General features: G+C 46.5%; 1 protein-coding gene across 1 annotated transcript in view; it reads right to left on the bottom strand.

The window, feature by feature from the left end:
- WSCD2 (WSC domain sialate O sulfotransferase 2) overlaps positions 1-19,649 on the bottom strand; it is a 125,591-nt gene that overhangs the window by 18,293 nt on the left and 87,649 nt on the right. The window contains exons 5-7 of the mRNA XM_017879758.1: positions 10,702-10,823; positions 6,973-7,147; positions 701-865 (exon numbers count right to left, since the gene is read on the bottom strand). Coding sequence (XP_017735247.1) covers positions 701-865; positions 6,973-7,147; positions 10,702-10,823 — 462 coding nt within the window. The remainder of the gene's footprint in view (positions 1-700; positions 866-6,972; positions 7,148-10,701; positions 10,824-19,649) is intronic.

A 19,649-nucleotide genomic window follows, 5' to 3' on the forward strand; every position in this document is an offset into this window, starting at 1 on the left:
TTTCTGGGAAAGAACATCATCCTCCTACCTCACAAGGTTTCTATGCAGGGTTAAATAAGAATACGGCACCTGGCCACCTACTAGGTGCCAAGAGAACATCTTTGGCAATCTGAACCTATATGAGGCGCCTCACACACAGTTGGTGCTCCACAAATGCATGTTGGGACACCTAACTTAGGAAGTGCATCCAGAACATTCCAGTGCTCAGTAAACATCTGTGAATGGAATGAAAATAGAGCACCCTGCATAGCGAATATTGTCGACTTAAATGTGGAGAGGACACCTGGTGAATAGTAGGTGCTCAATAAATGTCCCCAAAGTGAACTTAGTTCTTGTACCTCTATTACATCAAAGAGTTGCTGCAGTAAATATCTGTAATGAGGTACCAGGGCACAGTAGGTGTTTGAGAAATGTTTGTGGTAACCTAAATGGAGGAAAGGTAGCAGGCATAGGATAGGTACTTGATAAATGTCAGTTATTGAATGGATGCTAGTGGAGTATCCAGGACGTGACTCAAGAAATGTCTGTGGGGCATAAAGGAAGTAGGGGGGTACCAAGCATGCAGTGAGTCTCAATAAGTGTGCCTGGGAGAGGTGAGTGGCATGCAGTAGGTACTCAAGGAGTATTCCCATATCCTCCAAGAGGGGACCTTCCCAAGCCCAGGGAACCTCCTGCCCTGCCCTCCCTGCCATCTCCTCACCTTTGTTGTAGAGGGAGCCATCGAAGTAGTAGCTGCCAGTGTAGAAGCCCGTGGCCAGCTCAATGAGGTGGCGAGCCCACGTGTTGCCGGCACCTGGAAAGCTGGCCAAAGCAATGAGTTGCTTGGACTTGCCCGGCAGGAACCTTCTGTCCATGCAACGGTTGTCTGAAAAGGGTGGAGCATGGACAGAGGTCAAAACCAGGGGCAGATGGAGCCTGTCTGAAAGGGACCAGGGTATGAGCCCCACGCCTGCCACTTCTCAGCCAGGTGATCAAGGGCACAGGATACTTGCATGGGTCATGGGAAAGCTTCGTTGGGCCTCAGTTTTCCCATCTGTAAAATGAGGGAGATGGTTCCTCCCTCGTAGGGTTGAGGTGAGTGTTAAATGGGATAATAATGGAAAGGGACAAGCACAGTGGTTAGCTCATAGTAGTGATCCAATAGAAGTCAGCTGGGAGGGTGAATCTTCTCTCCAGCGCCAGTTTACCCCCAGCAGAGGAAGTCTTTCCCATTCACCCCTACCCTTTCCTCCAGATTGAAACCGTCAATGGCATCCATCATGTATTTTCTGTTATTCTTGTATTTTGCGGACTCTGAAAAGCCAGAGAATCAGGAATATCCAAATGGTACTCACCACCTCCCAACCCATTTCACAGATGAGGAAACTAAGGGCTAGAGAAAACTAATACATATGCCTTTTGAGCATAGGATGCAGTCCAGGGTTCTTATCTTGGCCTCTAAGCCCACATGGTTGGCCTTTGCAAACTCACAGGCTCATTCTAATCCACTCCACCATATGCCAGTCACCTGATCTCTCCGTACTTCCTCTCCTGTGCTTTGCTCCGTCCTGACATAGCACCTTCATGCATGCTGTTCCCTCTCCATTGCCTCCTACCTGCCTTTGCTTTTTGTTCTTCAGCTCTCAGTTGAACGAGTTCCTCTGTCTGTCTGTCTGTCTTTCCTTCCTTCTTCCTTTCCTCTTTCCTTCCTCCCTTCCTCTCTCCCCTCTTTTCCTGACTCCCTGGGCTATCATTAGTGCATTACTACATCCATCTCCTTCATATTGTTGATCAAAATTGCAATTCAGATAATTATTCATGCAATTAGTCCTGTGGTCAGAAACCCTGCCCGTATTGTGTTTTGCTGATTCACCAAAAGTTTCCACAATATCTGGTGTACAGCAGGTACTTAATAATTGCTTCTTGATTGGATGGATGAATGGGTAGAATGGTGACCGGGTGGATAACAATAATATCTATTAATATCTATTTTGTAGGGCTCTTGTAAGAATTGAATGAAAAAAGCATGTAATATGTTAATACTCTAAAGTGCTCAAAAGGCATCGGTATTATTTTTCTCTAGCCCTCAGGCTCCTCATCTGTAAAATGGGTTGGGAGGTGGTGAGTACCATTTGGATATTTCTGATTCTCTGGCTTTTCAGAGCCTGCAGAATGCCATTACCATCAGGGTTAACAGAAAATGCAAGCCCCAGCACCTCCCACTGCAACCCCAGAGGGAACTAAGAAAGCACAAGCTTTTCTTTTGGTTCCCTCAGTTGCAAAGGCAGCTGAGGGAAGGCTCAGAGCAGGGGGTGCTGGAGTAGAAAGGAAGATGAGAGAATCCTAGATCCAGGCCTGGAGGCCCCAGGTTTCAGTGCTGCCTTCTTCAGCCTGGGACAGATGAACTCCACCCTTGTTTACCATCCAAGGGAAGGCAGGCAAACCTCCCTCACCTCCCATGGCCCCTCACCTCCATCTCTCCCCGTTCTGGGGAAGCCACTCATCCCCTGCTCATGTGTGTGGACTCCATTCCCTCCTTCTTCAAGCTCCTTGCTCCTTCCAACCCCAATATTTTTTCTCCCTCAATCACATTAGCACTCAAACAGGAACAAATAGCTCCATCATTTAGAAAGAGCCCCTTCCAGCGACCACCAGCTCCCCTTCACCCCATCACTGCCACATTGCCAGCAGAGTTGTCCATATTTCTTCACGTTTCCTCCCTTCCATCTACTCCTTGGCCCTTGCACTTGGCCTCTTCCCTGTTCACTGCCCTGAACCGGTTATGGGCAAGGTCTTCAGTGACTGCCCCATGCTCAATTCAACAGACAAGCTCACCTCACGTGATTACTCGGGCACAAGGGCAGATCACTCTGCCCTCCTATAGGTAATTCCTTCCCAAGATTTTACTGGGGTCTTTCCTGTTCTGCATTAGCTACTATTTATTGAAGTCTTACTATGAGCCTCATTGATTTCACACAAAAGCCCTTTGAAGGAGAGGTGTGAAGTCCTAGATTTAAATTCCAGTTCTTTCACTTACTTGCTGGATGACATAGGAAAAAGATGATCTATCTGAGCCTCAATTTGCTCATCTATAAAATGGGACTATTAAGCAGTGATGACAGCCTGAGGTTGTTTAGGAGAATGAAATTCATGAATGAATGCCGTGTTAGAGTAAGACAAACATGCTGGAAGTGCCGATAGAATAGATTGTGGTTCCTGGTATTGTTGCTGCTAGCTGGAGGTTCAGCTCTCTTCTCCTTCCTGTTTAATTTTTGTTCTGAGACGAACAGATTTGCCTGTGGCAAAGCCAGGTAAGCTTCTGGGAATGGTTTTCATTGGAATATACTGCAAAAAGGAGCCCAGACACAGGAACTTTCTAGAATATGGTTATGTTTTATATTTTTATAGGGGAGTGGATTACCCAGTTGACATTAACTAGTACACTTAAAATATTTGCATTCCGCTCTATCGAAATGTTACTTTAGAAAAGCTAATATTAAATTATAACCAATGACAACATCCTGAAGTACAATGATGCTTGCAACTTACTTTGAAATGCATCAAAAATTAGGAAGGATTGAGGGATGGAGAAATGGAGAGATGGACAATAAAGTAAATATAGCAAAAGTTAACATACATCACAAAATTCTATGGAATAAGTATATAGGTGTTCACTGCATAAGTCTTGCGACTTTTCTGGAGGTTTGACTTTTTTGTTTTCCAGAATAAAATGTTGGGTTGATAGGTCGGGCGGGGCAGACCAGGCTCCTTAATTTCCCCCCAAAACAGAATTCTCTATTCAAATACTTCCTGGGAGGCCAAGGCCAACCCCAAAGTAAAAGCTGTGGTTTTCAGTGCTATAAAGAAAGTTGATTTGGTTCCTAAGCCCTATAAATTAAGCAGCTGTTAGAGGCAATATTATATGCAGTTCTAGAATCAGACCAACCTGGGTTTCCATTCAGAGCTGTCATGGCCTACCTGTGTGGCACTGAACAAGGCTTTCCACTCACTAAGCCTCAGTTTCCTCACTTATGAAACAGGGCTAACAAACCTTACACAATTATGTGGGATAATGACTGTGAATTTTTCACAATGTATTTTGAGAAGCTAGGGTTGAGAGTGCAGTCTTGGGACCTAGATTCCCTGGGTTTGAATCCCTACACTGCCATGTCTGAATCGTTTGACTTTGGCCAAGTTACTCAGCCTCCCTATGCCAAGTTACCTCATTTGTAAAATGGTGAATAACAGTGCTTATGCACCTGGACTGTTTGGATGATTAGATGATTTAATGCAGGTAAAAGATTTGACAGAGCCTGGCACAGAGCAAGTGTTCAACAATTATTTAGTTCCCATAGGGGGCATCAGGGCTTAGCACACAGTAGGTGCTCAATAAATGGCAGCCCTGGTGGGCCAGGCTCTTGGCAGGCTGATGAGCCACATAACTGTCAAACCTCCCTAGTGTGTAGAAACTGCAAGAGTGATGTGGAAAAATGGAAGCCCTAGTAATGGCCTGGGGGTAGGGCACTGGGAATGAGCAAACTCATCAATTAAGGAATCGTTATCTGCTGTTGAAAAGGCGCCAGTGTCTGTTCTGGCCACCTCAAAGCCGTTCATGATCACAGGGTAATTAATCTGTGTATGACTTTCCCCTGCAGGCTAAGGCAGCACAGCTCTGCAAAGACTAACCAACATTTCCCTGAAAGCTAACAAAGACTCATCCTTCCCCATCGGACTGTAAATAGGGCCAAGAGCCACATGCTTACTAGGCTCTCAGAAGGACTTTAGCTACCATAGAAACAGCCACAGCTGATCACCACTGTTACCCCATCAGTCAAACAGGGACAGGCTATTGGTGGGGCTGCCACTAGCTCGTACAGCACTTTTGTGCAAATCAGAAAAATGTGCCCACTCCTTCCTCTGGACAGATGTTCAGCCATCCAGGGCACAAAACATGTGGCTGGCTTTCAGACACTACTTTTTCTGTTGGCTGTGCCAGTGCAATGCTCAACCTGCTCAACCACATATGGCAGCTCGGTGACTGGGAAATAAGAAGGAAGAGGTCTAATCCAGCGGTGTTTTCTTGGCTCTCCAGACTGTGGGGAGTGTCACTGGAGCATGGGCAAAGGTGTCCAGCAGGGGCTTTGGAGTCAGACACCTGAAAACAAATTGCTTTTGTAGATGTATAGTTGTGGCCAGTTCCCAATCTCTCTGAATTTTAGTTCTGTCATCTGTAAAGTGGGGATGATACTGCCCTGATCATAGGTTTACTGTGGACTTCACATCACTAAATGAGATGAGGCTTGGCATAAGGACCAGTACATAGTAGATGGTCAATATATTCAGACATTGAGGTGATCCTTCAGGGGCTTCCTTTGGGCTGTGTCCTGGCAAGGGATGAACCCCAATCCCCACCCAAGTGCCACCCACCCTTCATGATACCTTGGTCAGGAGAAATGGGTTTTACTGGGAAAGTTTATACACAGTATGACTTAAGGTAAGTTCCTCAACTGTTCTGAGTCTCAATCCCCTACCCCCCCATAGTAAAGAGGGTATAATGACTGTTCCCAACTCATAGAGAGTTGAGGGGATTCAATGAAAACATGCATATGAAGGATGCAATACTGAGTCTGGCACAGAGGAAGACCTCAAGAAACTACAAGTGTTGCTGCCTCCTCCTCTTACTCCTTCCCATCACCACCATCATCATCATCACTTTCATCATCACCATCATCAGCACTATCAGCAACACTCTTATCACTATCATCACCATTATCATCATCACCATCATCATAATCATCACCATCATTATCATCATCATCACCACCATCATAATCATCACCACCATCATCATTATCATCATCACCATCACCATCATCATCACCATCATCATAATCATCACCATCAGTATCATCATCACCATCATAATCATCACCATCATTATCATCATCACCATCACCATCAGTATCATCATCATCGTCATAATCATCACCATCACCATCATCATAATCATCACCATCACTATCATTATCATCACCATCAGTATCTCATCATAATCAGTTCACTATCACATTCACCATCACCATCATATAATCATCACCCACCATCATCATATATCATCACCATCACAATCATCATAATCATCACCATCAGGTATCATCATTCAATCATAATCATCACAATTCATTATCATCATCATCACCATCATCATAATCATCACCACCCATCATCATTATCATCCACCATCCACCATCATCATAATCATCACCATTCACCAATGATCATCATTATCATCATCATCATCACCATCATCATAATCATCACCACCATCATCATTATCATCATCACCATCATCATCATAATCATCACCATCATTATCATCATCACCATCACCATCATCATAATCATCACCATCACCATCATCATCATCATCACCACCATCATTATCATCATGTCTGGTAGCCCCAAGAGACAGAGAGGAGATAACAGTAAGTGTGGATTCCACTAGCAAAGGAAGAAGACTGCAAGTGGAAAGGATGAGTGAGACAGGGAGCCAGAAGGAAGAATTTATATATAAATTGACAAAATCTTAGAATTGGAAGGAACATTGGAGGCTAACAGTCTACAGTTTCATTTTACAGATGGAAAAACTGCAGCCCAGAAAGGGGAAATGACTTGTCTAGGATAAAGCAGTGAATCTGTGTTGCAGCCAGTGGGAGACTCAGTCTTTCTTCTCATTTGCTGTCACTACAGGAGCCACCAAGGGTCCTTGGTGATGAGGGATAGAGATGGGTCATCAGAAGGCTCCCTACCCTGGGAACTCCTTCTGTTGCCCATCCAGGAACTCTAAGCCTGGTGGAGTTCATCAGCCCTGCCCTCTGGCTTGCATGGTTTTCTCCTTGCTGCAGGCTGTGTGGGATGGACTGGCAGGGACACGTCTGGGAGGGAAGCCATTGGGAGTGTATCTGGGGTCCACTGGGGAAGGGCCTAGCTCACCTTGGACTTGTGTCTGGTACACAATGAAGTAACTAGGAGTTCCGCAGCTCTCAAACTCCTCCGCGCTGCACTTCTGGGCACAGAGCTGCTCATCCTCTCTGTCATGGAGTGGGAAACGGGTGGTGGGAAATCCACAGTGGCAGGCGGTGCCTGCAAGAGCTGCCAGCGGGTACTCCTGGGGATGGAGTGGGAGAAGAAGAGGAAGAGAGTTGCTAAATCCCTGAACAGCTTCAGACTCCAAATGGAGAACAGGATTTGTATTCCAACCACTGCCTTCTCTGTCAGTCTCCCTCAACTTGAGGGTCCCCAAATTCCATCTACAAACCGTGCTTTTATGATTTTGCCCTATCTGTGCACCTACTGTACTAGTGTTTACTTATTGGTTTCCTTTAAGTCGATTCACTTTTCGAAACATAACTTTCAAAGGATACTTTGTATTGCTACCACTAATAGTACTTGTGGACAAGTAGCACTTCCATACATCTCCATACTGTAAATGCACATAATATAGAAACAAAACAAGTGATTAAATTCTACTAGGCACTCTGGCCAACCAAGACTGTGAGCCTGGGGTTGGCTCCATTTTTCCTGCATAGAGAGTAGTTAAGGGTGAGAGGTGTTGACGCTTAAACACTGAGACAAAGCTTTCTCCTGGAAAGAGAACTGAAAAAGAAATCCCTTTCTCATAGTCATGCAATACACCACATGGTGAGATGGTGAGATGAGACCCATGCTTTGGGAAAAGCTGTCTGAGTCTGCTCTTTTAAGCCAAAGGAGATACTGATACCCCTGTGTACCCAGAGTCTTTGTTGGGAGAGCTGCTTCTGATTGCTTTATTTGTTCTATTGAAGAGCTAAGTGGGGGCAAGATGGACCTGAGATCTGGTGGGCACGGGTTTGTCTTTTGCCCCATTTACTTATAAACTGGACCCACCACCCCTAGTTCTTTCTGGTAGCCGGCCCAGGAATAATCAATCTGGTAGCAAACCAGGGTCACACCTGTGTGGCTGGATCCAGCCAGCTTTGCCATGGTAGCTTTGGTTTCTTTCCTAGAAGATATTAAATAGGAACTGCAGCACCTAGCTGAAGAGCAGAAGTGCTGATATACTGGAGGGTCAGCTTGGGCCATGACTGATGACATTTTCTAAATAACGAGAATCCTGGCGCCTCCTCTGACACCCTAAACCTCAGACCCTCTATCATGACACAAGCAGTTCTGTATCCCTGTCCACTTGATCACCTTAGTTTCTTTCCTTTGCCCCCTAAGAAGATCAGAGAAAACAGGAAGAGGGAGGTTTGCAGGGAGACTTCTTGTTCCCACATACACACCCTCACTTCTCTCCAGTCCTGTGTACAGTCTGACACTTTGCTACACTGGTTTGCCCCATGATTTCACTGTTACATGCCTGTTTGTCCCCCCAACTCCAGGGGATCTGTAGGTTTCCCCAGGGCCCTCTGGAAGTGAGGGAATGCCATGTGGGTGGAGGGATTCCTGCTAAGGGGAGAGCTGAACCAAATGACAGCCAAGCCTCCTTTAATCTCACAAATGTCACCTCCCATCTTCTAGAATGCTTCTTAGGAGTACAGCAAGTCCTTAAGAAATGCTTGGTTATTTGAGGTAGGCTGGTCTCTCTTGAGTAGCTGTGGGAAGCCTCTCTGGTGGGGTCACCAGGGTGGCTCAGAAGTTTAAGAGCTTGAATTTGGAGTCAGTCTCCAGTGTGAACTCCAGCTCTGCCACTCACTTCTGCTGAGAGCTTAGGCAAATGACTTCACCTGTCTGAATCTTGGTTTTCTCATTTGTGAAATGGAACTGAAAATGTCCAACTCATAGGCTTGGCCTGAGAAGTAAACCATATGATCCATGGTGCAGAGGGCTGCATGGAGGATGTTCTCAGCAAGCAGCCACTGCTGTGATGCTGCAGCCTTTTAGAATTCCAGAGAAATGCTTCATGCATTAGAAGCCCAATGAGAGAAATAGCCAAGCAGGATGACTCAGAGCAGATGGGGGCATCCAGGACTCAGGGTGTGGTCTGAGCACCCAGGAGGTGCCACAATGTAGATATCCAGCGAATGCCTGCATCCTTGAGGATAGAGATTGTATCTTGTTACTTTGCATCCCCAGCACTAAGCAGGAATCCTGACATACAGTAGGGTCTTATTAAATATTTGAAGATTTGGCATGATGGTGATATAGGACCCATGCTTTGGGAAAAGCTTTCTGAATTTGTTCTTTTAAGCCAAAGGAGATACTGATACCTCTGTGTACTCAGAGTCTTTGTTGGGAGATGTGCTTCTGATTGCTTTATTTGTTCTACTGAACAGCTAAGTGGGGGCAGGATGGACCTGAGATCTGGTGGGCAAGGGTCTGTCTTTTGCCCAATTTGCTTCTAAACTTGACCCACCACCCCTAGTTCTCCCTGGTAGCTAGTCCAGGACTAATCTGGTAGCAAACCAGGGTCACGCCTGTGTGGCTGGATCCACTGAGTCTGAGAACAGACTCAGACAGCTTTTCCCAAAGCTTGGGTCCCATATCACCATCACACTAAGGGGGCATTTACTGCAGTGTATTGCATGACCGTGAGAAAGGGATTTCTTTTTTCAGTTCTCTTTCAAGTCCTGCAGAAGAAAGCTTCTTCTTGGTGTTTAAGCATTTATATCTCCTACCCTCAACTACTCTCTAGAATGAATGAAATGCCCAACCATCTTTTGGTGGTGGAGGAGGTATGGTTCTCCTCTGGACACTTGAGTAATTAGCTCATTTTGAGAAAACGCTGGAGCTCCTTGGACATCGCTGAGTGCCAGTTACGTGCCCAGTTCTGTGCTGGGGATATTGAAGGGGGGTACAAAATGTACAAGGCATAGCCCCTACCCTCCAGGAGTTGACAGCCTGGCTAGGGAGGAAGTATAAGCAGTCAGATATCTGGCACCTTAGGCCGAAAAAAGAACATCCAACCCAGGTGCTATCCAGTGCCCAAAGCTCTGGATGACACTGCTGCCTGGCCTCTGCTTGCACCCCTCCTCCAGTGGGGAACTTCCTCTGCCCTAAGGTGGGACTGTCCTTACCTTTACTTGGTAATTTTTTCATGCTTCTAGGCCAAGTTCAAATGTCACCCCCTGATATGGTTTGGCTGTGTCCCCACCCAAATCTCATCTTGAATTGTAGCTCCCATAATCCCCATGTGTCACGGGAGGGACCTGGTGGGAGGGAACTGAATCATGGGGGTGGGTTTTTCCCATGTTGTTTTAATGATAGTGCATAAGTCTCATGAGATCTGGTGTCTTTAAAAGGGGCAGTTCCCCTACACACACTATCTTGCCTGCTGCCATGTAAGACATGCCTTTGCTTTTCCTTTGCCTTCCACCATGATTGAGAGGCCTCCTTGCCATGTGAAACTGTGAGTCTATTAAACCTCTTTTTTTTTTTTAAATGAATTACCCAATCTGAGTTATTTCTTCATAGCAGTATGAAAATGGACTAGTAACCCTCATTCCTAACTATTCCTCAGTATTAAAACTCACTTCCTCAAAGGCAGGAAAATCTATTCTGTGTAGCTCCAGTCCGTCAGATCCACGTGAAACGGTCACATCCCTCTCCCATGTCATAGATCCCAGTCAGCGACTACATCTATCCCGGCTGAGCTGTTGCTTCTCCAGCCGAGCACGTGGTTCCTTCAGCTGTGCTGCACAGTCCCCCCTACCCCGAGTTCCGTGGGCCCCACCCTGTGCTCACCTTCTCAGTGCAGAAGTCCACGCACTTGTCCACGGACATGTTCAGCATGGCAGCTGTCACGGGTAAAGCCAGGGAAAGGTTGTCAGGCCTGCGGAAGCAGCCCCGGAACACAGCACTTCCATCTGAAGAGCCAGAGAGAAGAAGACCAGTCAGATATACAAGGAATCAGATCTGGTTGGGAAAACCACCTTCTGAAGAAAGCCCAGAGAAGGCAAGAGTCTTGCCCAAGGTCACAGAGCAAGCCAAAGCAGAGATGGAAAGAGCGGCTATGTTTTCTGTTCTTGAACATATCTGTTCATAGTCAATGAGCTTGATACATCAAAGAACGTTCTCCTCAACCCTGGGGCCTTTGTCAACAACCCAGGTCACTGAGATGACATTCTTCCTGGGCCATGCTATCTCACTTTCTTTGTCAGATTCTCATGCCTCACTTCCTCATTCCCAACCATGGCAGTGCCCCATTCGGGGAAATTATCAAGTGCACAGAGGATTTTTGTGATTTCATCAGGGCTGAGTGTTTGAGGACTGAGGGAAGCAAGGGGTCTGGAGCTGTCCTGTCCTTACTCACTACTACTAGGGTTCTCCTCTCCCTTTCGTTGCCCTGGGCTTTAGGGGAAAAGTCCTGGGCCTCAGAAGTCCCTACCTACTCAGTACTGGGCACCAACAAGCTGCAAGGGACTGACATGTCAGAGGGAATCCCTTTAAGAAAATTTAACCCAGAAATAGTGCAGCTACACAATAAAAAATTTGGAGTCCATTGTCACATCTTCAATAGAAGTCATCCCTTAAGAAAATATTCAGAGATGTTGTCTTAGGTTGGGGCTACTGAAGCAGAGCCTGAGACAAATGTTTCATTGAAGGTGTGCTCTCAGAGAAAGAAAGCGGGAGGCAGGACCAGACAGAGCTAAGTAAGGATGTGATCTCAGCTGGGTCCCATCTCCATCCTGGTCTCATGGCAGGGATCAGGAGGAGGCTCTGGATGAGAAATTGCACTATAGAATTGGCCCCACCTTAAGGAAAGGGGACAGGCTTGCCTTGGCCTTGTCTAGCCTAGTCTCCAGTGTCAGTCAGTTTTTGGCTGAGGGCTGTACTCTAGGGTGGGGCATAACTTCCTGCGAGGGGCTGCTTGCTTCTGATGGGCCCAAGGCTATTTTTCAGAGAACGGGGCAGTCGTGAGCCACTGATTGCCACCAACAGCCACCACAGGAAAGGGGACTTGGGTGGGTGCCTATAGCATCCACTACAGTTGTGCGCAAAGATTTATCAGTAAGGTTGTTCATTGCAGCATTTTAAAAATTAACAAGTGAAGGAGTAGAAAAAACCTAGGTGTCCAGCAATTAGATAATTGGGCCAATAATGTCTGGAATGACAACACACAATGGAATTCTATTGAAGGTGGAATTCCATTGAAATAAACGGTGTTAAAAGTTATTTTAGCCAGAGGAAGATGTGTTTAAGATACAAAGTTAAATAAAAACTGAGAATGTCAAATCCTACATGTTATATAATAGCAATTTTGTAAAAAATTAATCTCTAGAGAGACATATACCAATGTGTTAATAACCGTGATGTCCCTGGACAGTAGGTGTGAAGGATAAATTTTATGTGTCAACTTAGCTAGGCCATGGTGCCCAGCTGTTTGGCGAAACATTGGTCTAGATGTTGCTATGAAGGTATTTTCCGTATGTGATTGACATCTACCATTAGTTGACCTTAAGTAGAGGAAATGATGCTTGATAATGTGGGTGAGCCTCATCCAATCAGTTGAGGGCCTTAAAAGCAATCCTAAGGCTTCCTGGAGAAGAAGGAATTCCATCTCAAGATGGCAGCGTTCACTACTGCCTGAGTTTCCTGTGTGCTGGCCTGTCATACGAATTTCGGACTTGCCAGCTCTCACAATCGCGTGAGCCAATTTCCTTAAAATAAATCTCTTAATATATCTACCCACATATCATATTGGTTCTAATCCTATTGGTTCTGTTTCCCTAGAGAACTCTGACCAATCCAGTAGGAATATAGGTAATTTTTATTTCCATCTCTTTGTAAAACTCTTAGTTCTAACTTTTTTCTACAATGAATATGTAGTTTTATGTAATAAAGACAAAACAAGTGAAGCCAAGGCAGGAGGATTGCTTGAGGCCAGGCATTGAAGACCAACCTGGCCAACATAGTGAGCCCTCCATCTCTATTAAAACAAAATTTAAGTGGCCGCTGTTAAATCTTTTGAAAGGCTGGTGACATACATTTACAATTGGGTTATTTCTCAAATTCTGAGTTGTATATACCCTTCCGGAAGCATAGCCATCCACATAAAACAAAGGGCATTGTTAACACAGTGTGATGAAAACCATCAGCACAAAAACAGACCCCATTTATTGAATCCCTATTATATGTCATCTCCTCTGCTGAGTACTTCAGAAACGTCAGCTCATGTCACCTTCTTGAAAATCCTGCAAGGTTCATTGTAAACTCTCATTTTACAGATGAGAGAAACAGGGCTTTGAGAGAAGAGGTTGCAAGACAAATCTAAGGACCCATCGTTTGCAAAAACTTACTGAGGCTCAGAAGCAAAGTGTTAGCCCTTGGAAAAAAGCAAAGCAAGTTGCAAAAACCATATGTCTCTCTCTGTAGCGGTGTCTGGGTCTATCGAGAGTGTAAAAGCGTTTTTTAGCATACACATATATATTTACATTTATGTGCAGAGAAGAGGATATGGAATAACTCCCTGAGCAGAAGGGTGGGGGGAGGGTGTTTATGAATGATAATTTTATATTTTAGCCATCAAAGACACCCTAGTGATTCTTTCTACCACATGGCACCTGATAGGCTGAAGTTGCTTACTGCAGTGACAAACCAAGAAAACTAAGAGGACATTAGGAATTTGGTTAAATGACTAATTCCCAGGGCATCCCTCAAACTCCTGCTGTCTTAACTTTCTGGGTTTCTGGCTTTATCCTGGTGAGACAAGTGGCAGTGGTAGTGGTGATAATGTCAGGATGCTGCTCATCTGCTCCGTGGTCCCTCCAGGCCTCAGTTTTCCCACATATAAATGAGGACTGGGAGTTAAACTGTGCAGTGACTCTCATGCCTACTACCCTGGGAACATTCAAAGAAGTGTGGGAACACCTTTGATGGCTCCAGTGGTTTGAGATCACTGGCACTTGAAGGGCTGGGGCCGGAAATGTGTATGCCTGTTCTGTACAGGACAGCCCTTCACCTCCTAAATGAGCACGTGCCACATCCCAAATGCCACTAGTGCCCTGTAGAGAAACACTGGACAGTCATCCATTTTGTGGCCTGGGTTGCTGAGTGGGATGCCCTGTAAGGTCACCTAGAGCATGATGTCCATAGCATGTGCCATACACATTGTGTGTGTGTCTGAGTTTTCCTCTGTTGCTCAGGTTGGAGTGCAGATCTCGGCTCACTGCAACCTGCGCCTCCCAGGTTCAAGTGGTTTTCCTGCCTCATTCTCCCGAGTAGCTGGGATTACAGATGTGTGCCACCACACCCAGCTCAATTTTTGTATTTTTAGTAGAGATGGGGTTTCACCATGTTGGCCAGTCTGGTCTGGAACTCCTGATCTCAAGTGATCTGCTTCTCTCAGCCTCCCAAAGTGCTGGGATTATAGGTGTGAGCTGCCACACCCACTGGGGAAGTGGGCATTTGAGCTAAAGATTTACGGCAATGAGTTGGGGGGGGTCCCAAGCACTGTGGATGAACTCTTACTTAACCAGAAAACTCAGCCGGATGCTAAGTCAGGTCACTGGGCAACGAGATGCTAACTTTCCCTCTCTTTCCACTCCACTTGAATTTACTGAGTTCCTGCGAATGTCAGGCTCCATGCTGGGAACTCTGGGTCCACTCAGTCTGCACAGCACCCATAGGTGATAGATGCTATGAGTACCTCCATCTCACAGATGATAAAACTGAGGAAGCTGAGGCAGGCTCGCTGGCTTCCAGTGTTACAGAGCTGGCAAACAACAGGGTGAGATCAAAGCCAGATTTCCCTGTCTCCAAAGCCTGTGCTTCTTCCAATAATAATGATACTATTATGAATAGATGCTTATATTAATATAATATTAGCCCGGTGCAGTGACTCATACCTGTAATCCCAACACTTTAGGAGGCAACGACAGGAGGATTCCCTGAGCCCAGGAATTTGAGATCAGCCTGAGCAACATAGCAAGACCCTATGTCTACAAATAATTTTTTTTTTAAATTAGCTATGGGTGGTGGTGCATGCCTGTAGTCCCAGCTACTCAGGAGGCTGATATGGAAGAATTGCTTGAGCCCAGGCAGTTGAGGCTGCAATGAGCCATGATCATGCCACTGCACTCCAGCCTGGTTGACAGAGTGGGACCTTGTCTTTAAGAAAAACATAATATTTTTGTGATTGTTATTGCTACCATGTACTGATTGTATGGTATGTGATGGGAAGTAGGCTGAGCTGTTCACACATGTGTCTCATTGAACTCTCCCATTCACCCTGGTCATATGGGGCTCCCCATTTTCACAGATGAGGAAACTCAAGGCTCAGAGGACTGAAACTGCTTGATGTGAGTCACCCAGCTTGTAAGAGTCAGACTTACATCTTTGATATTTATCAAGTGCCAGGCATTGTGTAAAAGCTTGATATATCTTATCCAGTGGAACCTTCCTAACCCTTAGCAGGAAGATCTCATTCTCTCCATTATAAAGAAGAGAAAACAGGTGCAGAGGGGAAGTGACTTGCCCAAGGCCATACAGCTGACAAGTGGCAGTGTCTGGATTCCAACCTGGGAATGTCTGAACTCCAAGTCTGCACTCTCCTGGGCTGTCCCTTTTTAAAAAAGCCACCCCTGGCTTTAGCATTTCACAACAGTGGGACATTGATTTTCTCTCTCCCACCCTTCATGTCCACTCTGCTTTTCACCACAAATCATTCAGAAAGTCAGGGCTGTCACTCTGAGGTCCCTTGGCACTGGAGTCTGATTCTTCTTTAAGCATCCTCAAATGTCCAGATCTTGACCCCGGGTCTCTAGAACCAACTTCAAATTGTTAACCTCCCTCCCCTCTTCCCCACCAGGATCCTATTTGAGGGACCATCATGAAATCCTCCCAGGTCGTAAGCTAGAGCTTGGAGGGTTGCTAAAGACAGTATTTTGGGGGTTGGAGCCAACAGAGGCCCCTTTAGGGCTGGGGCAGTCCTGGGTACCCTTGTAGGGATCCCAAGCCCACCAACTCTTATCCTCTAATGTGGGTCCTTTCTTGAGTCCTGTTCCACTACCCTGGTGGGGTCTGAGGCCCCCAACACAGCAGTGTGTTGGGAAGACACAGTCTTGTCTGAAGAAGTGAGTGGTGTTTGCACATGTGTGTGCATGTGTGTGTGTGTGTCTGTGCATTAATGGGGGCAGGAGAGGCTGTGTGAGGGCACTTGTGGGTCTGGCTGCACTGAGATTGTTTGAGCAGTGGGATGTGACACTGAATGTGTGTCTGTTGCTGTGCACACAGTGCTCATCTGTGTATGAAAGGGTGTGAGTGATGATGTGTGCATCCCACGTGTATGTGTGACTATGCTCATGCCAGTGTGAGTGCAGATCCACCTGTCTGGGCATGTGGATGCTGACCTCTGAGAATGCAAATGTGACCCTGTAGACCGTGCTCATCTGCATATCATGGGTCTGTGGGAGAACATAGGAGTCTCTGGCCCTGTGCATTTGACTGTGCGCTTCTGTAGATAACTTGTGTGGTTGTGCATCAAATCAACCTCTAGGAGGGCGAGTCTTACCATAAGGTGTTTGTGCACGTGGAGACAACAACCCCAGGGGCTCTCTCTGGGTTGCCTGGCAACCAGCTGGCTGAGAAGAGGGCTCCTCTTCTCCTAGTAGAGGATGAGGCTGGGCTTCAGCCAGTCCCTCATGAGCCCAGTTCAATGCCACCAGGGGTTTGACATTTCCCAATCATCTCAAAGGCTGGCACCTAGGTTCAGATAAAAATACGTATTTCCCCAGTGCAAGGGGAAATGCACCATAAGAAGAGAGAGTAACTGGATGGGTAGATCCCTCTGATGGAGTGCAGCCCAGGTGGAGTCTTTTCCCAGGATGCCAAGAGCACTGGGGACCCTTGCACCTGGTGCCCACAGCCAGGGACACTGCTGGTGTCTGTCCCAGTTGTTTGCATCACAGTGGATCTCATATACAAGTCATCTCTGTATGGGAGTGTGCATGTCTGACTGTGGGCATGTGAAAGCTGAAGCAAGCCCAGGGTGGTCTTTGGGGTTCTTCGCCCTCAGGAGTCACCCTTGTATCCCCTAAGAGCATGACCCCAAATAATTGAAGGCACTGGAGCATCACTCAGGGCCTGTGGGTGGCACATATGCATCTTCCTCTAGGCTTCCTTGGCCAAGGGCGCTGCCCTCTCCCCTGTCCCCAAGCTGGGCACCCATCTTTTGGGCTCAGTCCGCTGATGGGTCATATTAACATGCATCTCCAGATGAGCTTCAGGGGACCCACCCTGACCCAGAGCCCCAGGAGAGGCCTTCCATCCTGGCACCACACCGGAGAGCCATGGCATTTCCCTGGACTGACAGGCTCAGGGTGAGCCATCCTGGCTGAGGAGCAGAAGACTTAATGATTAGGAAACATGAATTCTCATCCTGACTCAGTTTCTCCTCTCTGGAACTCAGCATCTTCAGCTGTAAAACGGGGAACTCTCCTTCACATGGCACCTCTGCCCTTCCTTGTCTTTGGCCATGGGCAAATTTCCTCTCATTTCAGAGCCTCAATGTTCTCATCTCTAAAATGGGTGCATAAATATTGGGTGAATCATTCAGAGATGGACATGGATAAACTTTGTGAGCTACAGGTACTAGAGAGGGGGCAGTCAAAGGTCTGTCTCCTTACCTGCTGTCTTTAGACTGAAAAGAGGGGGAGAGCCATGTGGAATCCCTAGGCTGGCATTTCTCCATGTGATTTCTTCCAGCCTGCCTAGATATTAGGAGGCCAGAATAGGAAGAGGAAGGAAGTCTTTGTAGATCCAGCTCTGCAGAGACTGGCCTCCCTTTGACATTTAAACACCTGCTAATGAGTCCCTGACTCTCCCAGCTTAGAGAGGAGGGCTAAACTGAATCCTCTGAATACCAAATAAGGTGAAATTTTTAGAGGACTTAAAGGGCCTGAGATGGATTAGAAACTACTACTGTGCACCTCTTTGGGCAAGGTGTGTTCTGGGGGTGCAGTGAGGGGATAACAGTTTGGGAAGTCAGTTCCAGGAGCAGTTAATCTCCTGGGTGGAAGGCATTCCTGAAGTCTGGCCTATTTTACTTTGTGAGGAAACTGCGTGAAGTCACAGAGGGCTTCCTGATATCCAGCAGAAGGTTTGAAGAGCTTTCTAAGTCAGGAAGGGATTGGTTTAGCTTGACACCCAGGGACCTAGGGAGCTCTCTGGAGGCCATCTCCCTCTGCAGGTGGCTCTCCACTGTCTTGGTGATCTGGACACAGACATTTACTCTCCCCACTTCCCTCATTTCCTCCATCTGTAATATGGGTCACCTGGCCCTCCCCTTCAGTGGGTGAGAGACTCTTTCATCTCTTATGTCTGAAAATGAAAGGGAAGTGGCAAGGGAATCCCTTGGCTTCCCTGACACTCCTGTGGTATAAAGAATTCTGGATTTCCATAGCAGTGAAAAGATGCTTTCTTGTTTGCAAAAGGCTCTGGTGTCCCGAGGAAAGGGCCTTGGCTCTAAGTCAGACAGACCTGGGTCAGGTGCTTATCGAGCTGTGTGCCATCGGGCAGGTGTCTTCACTTTGCTGAGCCTCAGTTTTTCTCATCTGTACATGAGGATTGAGGATTGTCGTATCTACCCTGCACAGTTGGGGTGAAAGTCTATGCGATGGCATTTACAACAGTGTCTGAGACGTAAGTACTCAAACCATGCCACTTCTTATTCCTTTCTCTATCACTTGCCCATAATATGTGGAGGGTGGCTAGAACCCATGCACTGTTTGCTGTCAGTGGTCCATTAATATGCCTGCTGTTGGCATTTGCCATTCCATTATAGGCTGATAGTGACCATGACTCTGCCTTAGGGCCTGTGAGGGACAAGCTGGGCCTGCCAGGGAGTTAATCTCCCCAGGAGCCACCCTCAGCCAATGATGGATGAGAGTTGGAGGAAAAAAAAATACAGCAGCTTTCTGCTCCTCAGGTGAAACATGTCTGAAGTTTGTTCAATACCATCCCCCAGAGCTCTCCAGTGGGGTTAAGCTTCCGTTGTCCTCACTAGAGATCTGCTTTGTCAGGGACCCTGTATTAGCTTTCTTCTCCATCTTACCTTTCTAGTCCCCTATGGGTGCATCTTGGCAACACCTTCCAGGTAGCCAAGGTTCACATCCCTGTTTTGGGAGAACCCAACTTAAAACATCTTGGATCTTTGAGCACTTTCAATTACAAGGAAAATCCTTCACAGATTTCAGGGCCATTGCTTTTCACAGCTCATAGTCTATGTGAATGGTACTCCCTGGAGTCATGCATGACAACAGCAGTAGCCCTGGATGGCATCTTCCTAATAATCAACCTTTCTAAATAACTGCCAATGATGGCAATAATAACAACAGCTGTTTACTCTATGTCATTAGTGCTAAGTATGTTGTGTACATTATATCTCAGTTAATCCTCACAACAACCTATGAGGTGAACAATATTATTATCCTGTTCTATAGGCAGAGACTCAATTACTTTTCCAGGTCACACAGCTGGTAGGGAGCAGAGCTGGGATTTGACCCCAATCTTGTTTGACATCACATCCTAGTTTCCCATCTCTTTACTATCCTGAAGAAGGTCTGCCCAATTTTAACAAGTTGCACTCCAGAGACCCCCATGCCAGCTACCTGAATTTTCCAGAAATCCACTCAGGCCCCACAGTGGGAGTCCAAGGATTGCAAAAGCCCATGCCCCACATTCTGACAATGTCA

Source organism: Rhinopithecus bieti, unplaced genomic scaffold (assembly GCF_001698545.2).
Source record: "Rhinopithecus bieti isolate Rb0 unplaced genomic scaffold, ASM169854v2 scaffold_11933, whole genome shotgun sequence".
NCBI lineage: Eukaryota > Metazoa > Chordata > Mammalia > Primates > Cercopithecidae > Rhinopithecus > Rhinopithecus bieti.